This window comes from Crotalus tigris, unplaced genomic scaffold (assembly GCF_016545835.1).
Source record: "Crotalus tigris isolate CLP2741 ecotype Arizona unplaced genomic scaffold, ASM1654583v1 scf7180000018716.860359, whole genome shotgun sequence".
In the NCBI taxonomy this organism is placed as follows: Eukaryota; Metazoa; Chordata; class Lepidosauria; order Squamata; family Viperidae; genus Crotalus; species Crotalus tigris.
This window is the reverse complement of record NW_024097164.1, coordinates 300,592-316,684: the sequence shown is the minus strand read 5'-3', so window position 1 is coordinate 316,684 and position 16,093 is coordinate 300,592. Positions and strand designations below refer to the sequence as shown.

General features: G+C 35.6%; 1 protein-coding gene across 5 annotated transcripts in view; it reads left to right on the top strand.

Annotated features, from left to right (window-relative positions):
• NR3C2 (nuclear receptor subfamily 3 group C member 2) overlaps positions 1–12,774 on the top strand; it is a 166,949-nt gene extending 154,175 nt beyond the window's left edge. For all 5 annotated transcript variants that reach the window (XM_039355662.1, XM_039355664.1, XM_039355663.1 and 2 more), the window contains one exon: positions 8,625–12,774. In XM_039355662.1, the coding sequence (XP_039211596.1) occupies positions 8,625–8,780 (156 nt within the window). In that variant the 3' untranslated portion in view covers positions 8,781–12,774. The remainder of the gene's footprint in view (positions 1–8,624) is intronic.
• Positions 12,775–16,093: the final 3,319 nt, after the last annotated feature.

The following is a 16,093-nucleotide window of genomic DNA, read 5'->3' as shown; positions in this document are numbered from 1 at the left end:
TGTAGTAACAGCTTCATTGGCAAAATATTTGTTATGAAAAAAATTAGCAAAGCATAATATTTTCATATCTCTTTTCTCTCCTTCTGCTTCACTAGTTTTTTGGTAATAGCCAATAAAGTGAAGGAGGAATAGATAGTTACCTACCAAAATAAAGAAATGTTCCCACTTCCTTTACTAAACATTATGGGAACATAGAAAATAAGTTTTGGATTTCAACCATATTAGTTAGGGAGACTAAATAAGTTTCAATCCCAAAGTTCTGAAGCTAAAGATACAGGAAATTATTTTGGGTCATTGAACACTTTCAATCAGTACCTATTATGGGACTGTGGATGAGGAGAATCCACAAAGGTGTTCCCAGAATTAACCTTAAAAGTCACTGAAAATCAGTTGAAGTCTTTTAATTTTATTAAAATGTGACATGTCTCTGAATTCTTAAAAAAGTGTGGCATATACGGAACCAAGTTCTTAATTGCTTTTCTTAATATAGAATCTACATTCATTTCTATATATTGTAATCTTTTTTAAAGATTTTGCTGAGTGTGGTAACTTATGAAACAGCTCCTTCAGTATTTATTTAAAAAAAACTTTGAACATAATGAGTTTGCCACATGACTGTAGTACTATAATCATTTAAATTATGATTTTTTAAAATTTTCCAGTAGGAGTTAATATTTTGCAATTTTATTGAACTTCCAGTTACATGAGGGTATTTGCAAATATCTTTTAAAAGCCATTTAAATATCTTAGGAAAAATATGGAAAATTTTGCCCCATTCTTGCTAGAATAGACACAGTAAAATACACTTTTAAGACATCACTCAGAAACTTTGGCCTTCGTGTGAGAGAGTTTGCATATAAATGTGCCTCTTTGTACTTAACTGGTTTATTTATGAAGATGCAATACAGTATAGTGCATTTCAGGTCAGATCTGTATGAAAGCCTGAGGTTTGTTTACAGAACATACATATGGAATTATTTGTTGAGTAATGTGCTGTTAATTAAAACACTGAAAGATCTTGGTGGGAGTCAAAGTATTATTAGTACTGCAATAACAGCTCATTCTTTAGAGACTTGCATTTGCTTTGAGGAGGGGAATCGGGTTGTTGTTTTTTTTTTTTTGTTCAACATCAGCTTGCTCTGCAAACCAGATTAGTTAAGCATTTTTGGATTAAATCTAGTAGAATTTCAGATTCACTGTTTCAATTAATGCTTTGCTTAATTCAATCTATCCAATATATGTAAATATAGGTTATGTAGGAGGATGGATGAGAGTTGGGGTGGTGTATGGATGTGCATTATGTTTAATATTCAATATGATTAATATTTAATATATTTATTATCATGTATTTTAATAGTCAGAATATTTCCATTTTTATGCATATTTGGACTGGTTTTAAGAAGCCTCTAAGAAGAAATCAAAGATCCTGTAGGTGTATTACTGTAACTCCTCAGAATGTCTGGATGATATTCTTACAAACAGTTTCCTTTGTGGTACTACCCTTTCTATTTAAATATATATTTATAACAAAAGTGTTTATATATTATCTGTACCTATTATCTTTCTTTCTTTCTTTATCTATCTATCTATTTCTAATCTCAAAAGATCACGTTTCTCATTTTCAAAATTACTCTGATTATATAACAAAAGGGTTTTAGCTTTATTTTTATAGTTTTTAATGTGTTTAACTGTTTTTAGCTCTGTTGCACACTGCCCAGTCACTTGTTTGTGAGAGAGGTGGCTATAGAAATTGGTTTAGTAAGACAAACAAGCAAACATTCTGCCTCACCTCAACTTGGATATGGAAAATCACTGATTTTCACCTCTTCAAAATACTTGTGTTACAGGATAATTTTGAAAATGAGATTGGAAATACCTTTGAGAAAATTGCATAAAGTCCTTGTCTTATTAAATTGGTTTAAGCTAGTACATATTTCAAAAAGTAATATATTATTGTAGTGCCTCCAGTGGTTCCCTTCAGTTACATCATTTATTAAACTAGCTGTGTAGAATAATCCAAAGGTCATGTACAAAAAAAAATATCCTTGCGCAAATTGTCAATTGTCCCATTTGGCACATTCTTGGCTCTTTTAAATTACCAAGAGCATAGCATTATTGGAATATCCATCTAGGTACAGCAGAAGCAAAGTCAGTTCTGGGATTTTCCCACAAAAACCCACATAGGTAAAACCTCCTTTTCCCCCTCGGATCACCCTCAGTTCATAGTTCACCAATTAGGTTCAGTTCTTTTGTTTTGGGAAAAGACTGTCTATGCTGCTCAAACATTTCAGAACTTGACCTTGGTGTCTAACATCTCACCGGCAACAGAAGGCACTCTTGCATTCCAGAGTTTCCCTCCCTCCTTAGGAATTAGCCCATCCCCCTCCCTTGCTGTTTGGCAAACTGAGAGCGACAGCAAGTGCAGCTATGGAGTTGAGTCAGGTTTGACACAAAGAAGGAACTGAGCTACTTCAAATATAATAGCAAATTATAAATATAATAATTTGTGATTTAGGCAGTAACAGCAACAGGAAAATTTTACATTATTTTAGTTGGTATTCTCATGGGAAACATATGTAAATGCCAAAAAATGCCAAGTTGAGGAAAAAGCTCCTGAAAAGAAAAGGTATGCAGATTAAAATTGTAAAACATCAGCACATTTATATATAGACTCCCTAATTTCTAAAAACAAAAAAAGAAATTAATGAATTGACTTTAGACACAAAGTCATAGCACTGAGGAAATCAGATTTAAGTTGACGTAGAACCTATAAAGCAGGGGTCCCCAACCCCTGGGCAGTGGTCCACTAGTGGGCATTGAGGCCTTCCAAACTGGGCCATGGAAGTGGCAGGTGAGCCCGTGTGCATCCCCACTTGCATGAGCAGCGGTTAAATGTGGGTGCACATGCTCCATTTGTGCAAGCAGTGGGCACTTGCTGCTCATGCAAATGGAGCTGCTCACATGGAACCATCCCTCTCCTCCCCCCAGCCAGTCTGTAAAGCCAGAAAGGTTGGGGAACTGTGTTCAAAAGAGATTGGAAGAAGTAGCTCATATCTGTACATTTGGACAAAGAAGCTTACAAAGCTTCACCTCACAAAGATGGCACTATGTTGGGGAAGTGGAAGTCTCTACTAAATTTTATTATGATACAGCAAGTCAAGCTTAATTAATTTTGAAATTCATTATTTTTTCTTCACTTAATAGCTTGTATCAATAAACTGGCATAAAAGATATACAAATAAAATAAATTTTAAATAATTAGTTTCTTTTTCTGTTCAAAGGAAAAAAGATTATAGATCGGGGGAGTAGTTGCTTTGTTGTTTGGGGTTTTTTTGTGGAAGGTTCTCTCCAAAAACAAATAACAAAAACAAAGTTGCTGTAAGGGTTTGCCTCAAGAAAGCAGAACTTTGAAACAGGCATTGTTTCAAAAGGAACTTTTGTTGAGAGTTAGTGATAGCAATAGAGCAAAGCAAGGTCTGAAGAATTTGCGTATGAAAGGTTACATCATAATGCCCATTCAGGACTCTTCCCTCCAGTGTCCAACCATTCAGTTGAATCCAGCCAATCCATAGGTGCTAGATTGTTTTGAGAACCTAGTGATTTAGCACCCATCTCAAGGTCTCTCATGCTTTCATTTCCCAATAATACCAGGCTCCTTTGTCTGGAGGTAAGCCAGATGTTTTCAGACCACATTCCTTTCTCACGAAGGGAGGACATTTCAAAGAGGACAGAGCTGAGCCAGGCAAATACATTCCTCAGGCAAGCAGCCCCTCTCCCACCAGAATGGCAGACCCTGAAAAGGAATTCACAGGCAAAGCAATAATATGCAGGCAAATACATTGGAGGGGTCTGACAGTGGCAGTGAGATAGATTCATTGATGACTGATTGGTATGCGCTGGCACTGATTTTTGTCTTAAAAACACTAACGAAGTGTGCCCATACAAATGTATATCAAATACCAAACTTCCAAATACAAAATCACAATCTTTTGGTTAGGATTAGAATTGAAGTGTAACAGCCCAGAAGTTAGGAATTAGAACTGTCAGAGAGTTTTGTTAAAATAGTTTTAGGTAGTTGAATAGATAATCCAGTCAAAATCGTTTCAAGATTATAAGAAGTTAAGAACAGTTTTACTTGTACAAAATTGTGTGTCACTCAGTAGCCATTCAGAAAACTCACAAGCAGATAAAACATCATAACTCTCTTTCATAGTAACTTTTTCCCTAGCCTCTTATCTTTAAAATATAGTCCCTGATTTAGAAGACAGAATTTACCTATCAAGCCTAATATGATTTGCCCATAAGTATGACCTTTTTAAAACAAATTATTAATGACAAACTAAACCATTACAATGATGATTTAACTTGAAACTTGCTGGATCATTGTAAATAATGAAAATCATTGTGATAGTTATGTAATTCAATTAAACTAATTATTATTTCTGTTGATAGAGAATTGGAAAAAATATTCATTTTCTGCGAATTCCTTCTTGACCTCTCAGTTTTTAAAAATTCTCACATTTTTTTAAAAAAACTAATTGATAAAAACAAAAATTAAATTGAAAAGGTAGTACGTTAAATAAATAAAATTTTAATAAGGTGCTATTAGAAGCATTATGTGATTTGAATACATAGTGCTGTGTGAAGCTTATTTCCATTTCACAAACTAGGTCAGAGGGTGATAATAATTCACTGTGCTGTGAGAAATGGAGACAGAGATTTCAACAAATCCTTTTCAGGCCAGCTAGTTGAGTTTGCCATCCTGGAGAAATGTAGTTATATCATTATGGGATTTTTAGTAGTTATAATATTGATTAGAAAGGAATTGTATTTTTTAAAATAAAAAACTAGCCTTTCAAAACACAAATAATTCTAACAATTTTTCTTCTTCTTCTTCTTGTGCCATATCCATTATCGGACGTTGGCGATCATGTTGGCGATCCTGTTTTTATCAGCAGCTGCACGAAAAAATGCTGCTGAGTTTTGTCCAAACTAATCCCTTAGATCTTGAAGCCACGGTGTTCTTCTTCTGCCTGGACCTGGTTTGCCTTCAATCTTTCCCTGGAGGATTGAATGGAGTATGCCATACTTTTCTGGGTGTCGCATCACATGTCCGAAATATTCTAATTTTCATTTTTTAATTGTTTTGATGATTTCCCTTGGCTTTTCCAGGTGGCTTATCACCTCCTCATTTCTGATCTTGTCAACCCAGCTTATACATAACAGTTTTTCACAGACTTATAATTAATTAATTGTGAAATGTATGGAAACTTATTTCTAAAATATAAAGTTACTGTAGAAGAAGAGCAGGCAAAGCTGGGTAAGGCAGAGTTAAATGCATCATTAGCTTAGAATCATTGCATTCCCACAAGTGCTCCTAATCCAATCCCTCCTGAATTCAATTGACCTTTATTGTGTGGAACTTTAATTGACCAGATTCTTGTGTATAGGATTGAATAATTTTTCTATGTTGCTGTCTTCTGAATGGTCCTGATTCCTTGTACCTGACAATTACATAATTATAACTAATCATTATAAACCTGGAATTGGATACAGTAAGTATATATAGCCATTCTGCTATAATTGGAACCCAATCCACAGCTCCCAAGGCAGCATCCCAGAGTGACAGAATTCACTGGACAGCTTCCTCTTGAGTCAGAGATAGGATTCCAATCTCAGATCATTAATATCAGATTATTTTTTTACACCTGTCCATTAAATTTGAAGGTGTATGCTGTCTGAAGTTGGTTTTCTTATTTCTTGTAGATCAAGAACAAGACAGTAAATCAGTGGTTCTCAACCTGTGGGTTGGGACCCCATTTGGGGTCGAATGACCATTTCACGGGGGTCACCAAACCACGCTGTCCGCCATTTTTCCCCTTTTCCCTAGCTGTCCTACTCCCTGTTATTGGTGGCCACACCCACTTGGGGGTCACCACAACATGGGGAACTGTATTATGGGGTCATAGCATTAGAAAGGTTGAGAACCACTGCAGTAATGGAGATGTATTGTATGCTTCCACCATCTTGTTACTTGCTTTACTACAGTCTTCAGTTGCCTAGAATGGAAGCAGGGTAATTAGAATAACCAAAGCAGCTGTTTTGCTTCTCTTTGCCAGAGCAAGGGAAAAAATGGTCAACCATCTATTAACTTTTTTTTAATGTTAGCATGACATGGCTGCCTGGAACTGATTTGAATTAAAAAGAATTTTTAACTGCACACATACATTAACTTTGCCCACAACTCAGTTAGACTCTTGTACAGAGAATATGTGCTATCTGTTTGCACGATCCTTCTTATTTCTTCATTCCACCATCACAAGTATTGTCTTCTGTCCTTTTCTTCCGTTTGCCCAGCATTCATTCTTTCCATACCATGTTCTATTTCTTTGCACTCCCTTTATTTTTTCTTTTTAACGTTTCTTTTATCTTTCTTTCTTTCTTTTCTTTTTCTTTAAGTTGCTGCCATAGCTGCCTTCTTTCATCACCAGAAATTCTGTCTTGAACCTAGTAGATACAGCCAAGCACCTTGCAGACATAAATTTGTGTAATAAAATCTAGCAGTGGGGAGAGTATTATTATGTCCAAGATAGAAAAAAATACGTTTGCCAGAAGAATGTATAGCAATGCAGTTTTAAAGCAAGGACAACTGAAGGCAGGAATCTGTATTAACACGGAGAAATAGACTGAGGGATCAAGAGTTTGATAGGCCTGTAAAGACACTGATTCTGTTCACCTTCTTCGAACTGTATTTTTTGGAGCAAATGGTTCAAAAATCAGTTTTAGTTTTGGTGCTTCTGGCTTTAGGAATTCTCTCAGCCTAACTAAAATAAGTGCTTTGTGACTGACCCATGTCCAGCACAAAAGTTTATGTACAAAAGTACATCCCCACCCTAGCAGCAATTTAATGATGAGGATCCCAAATCCAACTCTGCCTATGACCCAGAAAGCCTTGGATTGCCCTACACATCCGACTGAAAGTTCAAACTTATTTTCTAAATATTGTAACAACATTATAGGAGATAAAACTAATGGAAATAGGGCATGCTCAATATTGTTATTTCATGGATTTTCTGTTATTTTTTGTGTGATCCATTAGTAAAAGGCCAATGAAAGAGAAACATTTAGAAAAAAGAGAAGCTCCTGAGAAAAAGGGAAATGGATGTAAACTAGTTGTAGTTAAAGTTTTCTAAATCTTGCCTTCAATGTTTGTATAAAAATGAGTATAAGTAAAGACTATAATAGTGATGGCAAACCTATGGCACACATGCCAGAGGTGGCACTCAGAGCCCTCTCTGTGGGCACACCTGCCACCACAGCAGCCAGCTCGCACAGGTCCATTAGGCCACCGCTGGTGCCCAGAGCGGCAGCCCCACCCAGCACAAAGGAGGTGAAGCAGCTGGCTAGCAATCTCGAGTAGAGGTGGTAGAGCATGCCCCCATGTGCTCCCTGGCCTCTGTGTGGGGGGGCAGATAGTGTCAGGCAGCAGTCACCCCTGACTCACCTTGCCCCACAGCAATGGCACCCCCGCCCTGCCCTCTGCCTCACTCCACAGCCTCCTACCCACCGCCCCACCAACCAGAGACCCCTGGATCTCCCCCAATCCTGCCAGCCCCCACAGGCATCCCCCCACAAGCAAAATCAAGGTGGCCACGCCCATCCTGGCCATGTCTATTCAGTTGCCGTGACCACCACAGCCATGCCCACCCAGTGCGCCATGCCCACCACCCTGAGGGCACCACAAAGCTGATGCGGCCCTGGCACTTTGCAATAAATAAGTGGGTTTTGGGTTGCGGTTTGGGCACTGGGTCTCTAAAAGGTTCGCCATTACTGGACTATAACCTTAGGACAATTTGAGGCAGTTTCACAGGTTTATATCACTCACTTTATACATAAAATATGCATAATCAGAATTTTAAAAAAGGGAAATGGATGTGGCAAAATTTGCCATTTTTGTTAAGGAGGGAAAAAAAGCATTTGTAAAGTGGCACCAATACTCTGTTTGAAGAATTCCATTTTCTCCTGTTCAACTTCCAGTTCATGACTGTAAAACCAAGATGTTTGTTACAAACCAGAGTAAATGATATGCTAGTTTATTTCAGTGAAACTGAAGCAGAAGTAATTTTCTTCAGTTCACAGCTACTTTTTGCAGAGATTTGGAAAATAACATTGCTTTAAAAGAGGTGGTTCGCAACAGGCTGGAGCAAATACAAAGTAACCATTTTAAAATCATTATAACAGCTGTTTTTGTCAAGGTTTGTGGTGCTGCTTTGAAAACCACTTTCGGTTGCTTTCACATGTGAGAATGCTGTGCAAACTCATGCAGGTATAAAGATTCAGAGGCAGCCTTCCTACAAATGTGCAAGCCTGGAAAATGAACAAACTTCAGGGTTCAAATCAAGTAAATTTATTACAGTCAAAGACCAGAGACCAGAACAAGTTAAGTTCAACAAGAACAAGTTCAAAGAAAGGTGTGTCAGATGTGTTCTCAGGTGTTTCACCACATCTTTTTTCAAAGAATTTGCACACCCTCCTGTTTCACATTGCTTTTTCAGTATTACGAACTATTTTCAACATCCATTAATGCTCACCATTCCTGACTTTTTTCTCCCATTCCATTTCAGCTTGTTAGTGATTTGCTGGAATTTTGCTTCTACACCTTCCGAGAGTCTCAAGCTCTCAAAGTGGAGTTTCCAGCCATGCTGGTAGAAATTATCAGTGACCAGTTACCCAAGGTGGAATCTGGGAATGCCAAGCCCCTCTACTTCCACAGGAAGTGACAGAACATGTCTTAATGGAAAAAAAGAAAAAGAAAACTTTGCCTTAAGTTCCCCTGCGCTATTCCACACCCATGAAGGAGCCAAGAAGCCACATTTAAAGTGTACTATTTAAAATCGTTCAACAGTGTCTCAGTAGTCTAAAGACAATATGAAGGTTTGGAGAATGGAAAACAAGCATCTTACATGAACTTGGTAAGACAAACTAGCCAAGATGTTTATGAACACCAGGCTACCCCGAATATTCCCAGCATTTAAAAAAAGAAATATTCCTGTTCCTCTGGATAAAAAGCCATATCTAGTCAAATAACTCCTTGATTTTGATATATTAACAGAAGAACATTTTAAATATGTCATGTAATTTCTGGTATTGTTTGCTTGTTTTAAAAGGGTTTAAGAACTATTATGAACTTTTAAAAAAGCTTACCATTGGTTTGCACATAAATAAAGTCAATATGGGGCATTAATTCTTGTACTATACACAAACACACACACATACGTAGAAACAAAATCAAATTCCTGGATATGTAACATAGATAATGGAACATTTTGGTGTGGAATAATCTTGGTATATTCACTTGCGGCATTTGTTATCCCATGTTATCCATCATAGATGATCTACACTGTGTTAAGTGTTCATTTATTATTTAACTTGAAAGGATAAGATATTAAAACAAATGCCTCAGTTTCAATTTATAGTATATTGTGCTGGCTTTACCAATAATTTTTTGCAGTCTTTTGCTGTACTGTACAATGCTGTATGTATAAATTGAAGGACCTGAAACAAATGGTATAAGGAACTTTTGTAAATGAGACCTAAAATCTTTAATGGTTAATAGGATGAATGGGAAAGTATTTTTGGAAGAATTCTATTTTGCTGGAGACTATTTAATTACTCTTTTTTGTCTAAACACAAGGGTTTTTTTCTTTTTCTTTTTTTGTAAAGTGAATTGTTCTGCATGCATAATGAAACGTTTACAGTGTATTTAAGAAAGGGAAAGCTGTGCCTTTTTAGCATCATATCTATCTCACAATGTCTGTTGTAAATAACCACCCATAATTGTTTCCAGTTGTTTTTTTTCCATCCAACTTCCTCAGCATTTGTCTACTACTTTTTACGTCCTTTGAGCACAATGAGTCTGCTTCAAGCCTCTTGCTGTGTTTGCAGCTTTATACACATTTTATCCAACAAGATAACGTTAACAAGGATAGACTCCATCATTACATCGTTTTCTACATGTTCCATTAAAGCTAATAAAGCTGTGCAGATAATTTGGTTCCTATTTCAGTGGAGCCTGCTTAAGTCAGCTATATGATGATTGTGCCCAGTTTTTTTCCCCCTCAGGATCAAATGAGATTCTGTTCCCCAACCTGTTCAATCTGAAGGTCATGGTCCTACAGAAAGGCTTATCTATAAACAATACACTCTCAAACACATTGCCTTCCAAGCAAGTCTCATTAACAGTGTAAAACCCTACAGAGTATAGTGATCTACTTATTTTGGGGTTGTTTAATTTTATGTCCAAATTGTGGTTAAAGAATTGTTTTTCCTTCCTTTTAAAACGGGTGTCAATGTATATTGCCAAAGTGTGGACAGCAAATCTGAATATATAGGTGGAAATAAAAATTATTCCACATCCTAGATACATTTGAATGATAATAAGAATAGGGGCTATTAATGCTAGGTAAGTCAGCAACTCAGTAACTGTATATAGGATTGCAATTTAATTTAGTACAAAATACAAAATGTTACTCTTAAAATGAGCCTTAAAATGAGAGACAATTTTTAAAATCTGGATCTCTCTTACAACTATGTTATGGGGACAGTGTCTTTCTTGTGATGATCATTACTATATATCATTTGAATAATTTAAATATCTAGCATAACTATTAAAAACTAAACTTATGATAATTGATATTATATACAATAATTTTCTAAAACAAAGTCTAGATAACTTCTTTGAGAAAAATAAATGATCTTTTAGGTTGAAATCCTATGTACAATTATTTGAGAGTAAGTCCCAGTGGAATTACTTAGTAACCATGCTTAGCACCTGTTACTAATAACCAAATCTGGGATCCAAAAGTTTTTTTAGGCATGCTTAAAGTTTGGGTATGTTCCTTGGAACCTTTTGCAATTAGCAGCAAATATCCTAATGTACAAACTATTTTTAAAAGCATTGTTTCAAAAACAGTTATGGAGCATAAATAGAAGCCCAAGTGATTCCTTGAATCCTAACCATTCATGAAGTTTCTGAAACTTAAACAGGTATTTGCATTTCCACCTCGCATCCATAAAATTTAACTAAATCCATAGCAAGTGGATTTCTCAAACCAGTTTCCCTGTGCATCCTCAAATCTCTCTAAGGATCCTCATCCATCTGGAACAGCTTTATAGAGGAAGGGAAAATCTGATCTGCTGATCTGCCAGTACTGTTAATTCCAGTAGTAGACAAGCAGAAATGAATTCAATTCAACTTGACATTTTTGAGCCATACAGTTTTCTGAATGAGAATCTATGGAAAGAGAAGAATCAAGATATACATTAAACAGCCATATATTGGGTTGAATCCTGACAATACTAACTGAACTTAATTCCAGCTGAAATAAATGCAATTTAATAAATTCATTTGCAGTTTTGAAAATCAAAATCCTTTATCAGCTCTTTGGACTGCACAGCAATATGAAACTGTATTTCTACAGTGATAAAAATATATAACATGCAACATGATCGTTTATATTAAATATCCTTTTTATTAAGTTTTTTAAAAAAAACTTACTGAAATTGGAATTTTAAATTATCCAGGTTTGTGGTAAATAATGCAGCTGTTTTTTTATTAGCAAAGTTACAAAATATTTTTCTATCTCCAAGTAACTTTGCTTGATTAGAATATTAAAGCCATATTATTTTCTTTTTTTAAATTCACTGGTAGATGTCAGTTGTTTGGTTACTCTTATTTTTTTGTACCTTATTGCATTTAATTGTGGTACAATTCATAAATCTCAGAACTGTCATGAATAAAACACTAAATTAGTTTTAAAACAATTTATAACTTTATGCAAAATAGCTATCTTTGCAAGAAGAGTATGCGGATTATAATAAATTCTTTAATCACCTATTCATGAAACCATTGATTATTGCTTAGAAATCATTAAAATGAACTTCAAATAAAAGGAAGGTATCAGGAGTACATTGTATTTTAGAAGGAAATAGATATTTGTCTCCTGCAAAATAAGATAAACAACTTCAAAATGTGAAAATAATTGTGTTGATTGAGTGTAATGATTTTGTGGCAATGACTGAAATTACACAGGAAGAACATTGTATTTATATAAATGTAAAATAGTTTTAATTTACTGCAGTGTATATTTCAAGAATAATATTGCATTGCAGTGTGTAACCATTCTGTTGCACAGAACAAAACTGAAAAGGACTAAAAGCTTGCAATATCAAAATCTTAAAATAAAATATACTTTATAATCAATAATGCAAAAATCTAATCACAGGGTGGTATTTTCACTGACTTTTAGAAATCTTTCGGAATTTAAACCATACTACATTTAATGCACTTTTAATTGTCTATTAAAGATGTGACATTTTTGATAGAGGGGAGAAAGAAAGAAGGAAAGGTGCAATTTTATCTGGCAGATGACTAACTTGTTAGGTAGCAGTTATAATGCCAGGATTTTCAGAGTTATGTTTCAAAGTTCATGGAGTTAAGGAGCACATTACACCAAGAACTTAGCGCTTCTGCAGGAGAAGTTCTTGGTGGTTGTGCCCTATTATTACTGGATGAAAAAAGCAGCCAGCACTACAGTATAAAACAGCAACATCTATGCATAATGATGCATTAATAATTAGGAGCTTGCTTCTGTATGTTTAAACCTTTTGAATAAATACAAAATTACTGTTTGGCCTTTATGTTATTGTCTTTAAGTACATAATTTTTATAAGTTGTATAAATATACACAAATTAAAATGGTGTGATCATAGTAATTTCTTGTGCTTTGCTATAAATCAGACTAATCTGATTATGCATCTGTTTCTTTAGGCAGAGATTCACTAAGGTGCAATATATTATGTCCAAGATGCTCTTTTACATCACTCTTCTGTCTTCTACATATCTGAATTCCTGCTTTCATAATATGCTTCATTTGGCTCTGCTATACTGAACACTTCTTTAAATGCACAAAAAGGTCAATTCACTTCTGCAGTGGCATTTAAAATCCCTCATATGGAGCTATTTTTTTTTTTTTAGTGGAGTAGAACTTCCGAGTAGACACCCAGTTAGAGAGCTAGAAGATGACTGTAGTGATATATCAGTAACTCATTGTGGGTCTGCAACTCATTATGGGTAGGGAAGGTTCTTTTACAAAGAACTGGATTAGCTACATTCAAGTATAAGGACAGTGCAGTGGATATGCAAATTGACTTTTATTCTATTCTTTAGTTTGTCCTGCCCTCAACCAAACAGCACCACTTCTGTCTAACTATGGAAGTGTCATAGAATTCCAATTTTTCAGGCTTCTGAATCACATGAAGCAAAAAATGGTTGTAGGGATTTTCCCAGAGCTTTTAACTATATGGAATTAAAAGCAAATTCTCCATTAGAAACCATGGTGGGGTAATGATATACTATGAGTATGCTCTATTCTGCCTAACATGATTACTAGTACAATTTATATTGCCATGTCTGAACAGGGCAAAAGGTTTTTGAAGTGCCTCTGTTCACACAACAGAACAAGCTATAGTGAATAAAGCACCAATGACTGTAGTGACCTATGATAAGCCAAATCAAAGAAACTACACAATGATTTAGTATGATATGTGAAGCAACCATAACAGAGTCAGTGTCAGTCAGATACATATTAGAAATCTGAAACCATCAACCACCTTTTGAATGTTTGTTGTTTCAATGAGAATCAGAATCACTAATTATCTATTCACTATTCTCAATGAATTGCATCTTCATTGTTCTTGGACAGCATTATTTTCCTGCCTTTTAGAAGATTTTAAATGCTTCCTCACAAGAATGCCTTCGTTACATTGTGAAAACTAACCAATGGCAATGGTGATTCTGATCCCTGGCCTATTATAGAACAGTTGGTATGCTATTAATGTACTACTAAAAAAAAAGTAGATGGTCATGGAAAAATTATCTCAATTTGACAAGTTGGGGAAAGTTAGGAATTTTCCTCTACTTATGACTTAGTAAAGTATGTATAACTGGCAAGGTAGAAGGGCAAATCTATTTCAGGGAATCTCAGCAGTACCAAAACTGTATAGGTCCTAACAATGAAAGCAAAATCCCACATTTCTTTACATTATACAGGTAGTCCTTGACATGCAACCAAACTGAGCCCAAAATTTCTGTTGCTGTTAAGTGAATTTTTCCCCATTTTACAACCTTTCTTGCCACAGTTGTGATTTTGTTTTCATCTGGATTTTCAATGAATGGTCAGCATCCAGTGAGGGAACAAAGGATTTTAGAAATGAACCACTGGCTTAAGGGATGGTGCCACCAAGAGAACTTAAAATTCCCACTACATGAAGAAATTCTGGAAAGGAATGGGCTACACTTCACAAGAACTGGGAAGAATGTATTCGGAAAACTACTGGTTCAACTTATTCAAAGGGCTTCAACTAAAAATGAGGGTGGGCTGACTAATCTTTAGGACCTAACCTCATGCATAAACTCCAAGACAACCAATTAAACAAGGAGTTAGGGAGTGATGAGAAGGAAGAAAAACTCAAATATAAAGCAGGAGATGTAGGAAGCATATCCAGGGTCAGTCATAAAGGACTCAGATGCCTACATTAATGCTCAAAGTTTGGGGAATAAACAGGGTGAACTTGAAGTACTATTAGATGAGGACAGATGTGATAACATTTGCCATTACCCAAACTTGGTGGGATAAAAGTCATGACTGGAATGTAGTGCTGGAAGGATAAACTGTTCAAAAGAAATGGACAGAACAAAAGAGGAGGTGGAATTGCATTATATGTAAAGCATTACTATACCTCTACAGAAATGCATATAACCAAGAAAGTCCCCCTGAATACCTATGGGTTAATATAAAAGAAAAAAAGGAATGAGGCTGCCATAGGTGTTTATTATAGGCCACCCAACCGAGCAGACAAAATAGATGAACTTTATGCTATTCAGTTAACTAATGTACATAGGAAACACACCTCTGTAGTAATGGGGGACTCTGACTACCCTGACATCAAGTGGGAAACAAACTCTGCATCAAGTGGGAGATTGAACAGGTTCCTTATGAGTCTAGCTGATAACTTTGTCATCCAAAAGGTAAAGGAAGGTACTAGGGGATCAGCTATATTGGACTTAATTCTTACTAACAGAGATGAAATGATAGAGGGGATTGAAGTTGCAGGTACTTAGTAGGACAGCAACTATGTTATATTGGAATTCAATATAAAGTAGACACAAGCAACACAACAAAATCAAATTAGTGACTTAGACTTTAAAACAGCTGGTTCCACAAACTTAGAGAGGGGTTGGGAAGGATCCCATGGATGAAAATCTTAAAGAGAAAAACAATTCAAGAAAATTGGGAAACTCTAAGAAATGTGATTATAAAAGCCCAGTACACCACAATACCACTGAAAAAAAAAATAAGAAATCCAAGAAGAAACCAGCATGGTTGCATAAAGAATTCCCTGATAAACTGAAAGACAAAAAGAATAAGTATTAAAAAAAATGGAAAGAGGGATACATAAATAAGGCAGAATACCAGCATATAGCCCAATTCTGCAAAGATGAAGTCAAAAACAAATGTCAAAAATAATAATAAAACTTTCAACATATAAAAAACAAGAAAAAAGTCAAACAATTGGTCCACTGATGGGAGAAGATGGCAAAGAAGTGATGGGCAGCAGGGAGTACACAGAACTGCTTAAATTATTCTTTGCAATTCTCTTCACACAAAAGAGAAAAATAGCCGAACCTACAAAAAACAGAACATTAAAAGACAGACTAGGAATACAAATTAAAATAAGGAAGAAAATGGTAAGAGACTACCTGCCCACCCTAAATGAGTTCAAGTCACCAAGACCAGATGGATTACATCCCAGAGTTCTGAAGTAGATGGCAGACATGATCCCAGAACCATTGAACCAAATCTTTCAAAGATCCTGGAGCACAAGTGAATTATTAAACGACTGGAAAAGAGCTGATGTGGATCCAGGAAACTACAGACTAATCAGCCTGACATCAATATCTGGGAAGATCCTGCAAAAGATAATCAAGCAACAGATCTGCAAATACCTAGAAGCAAGCAAAATTACAACCAGA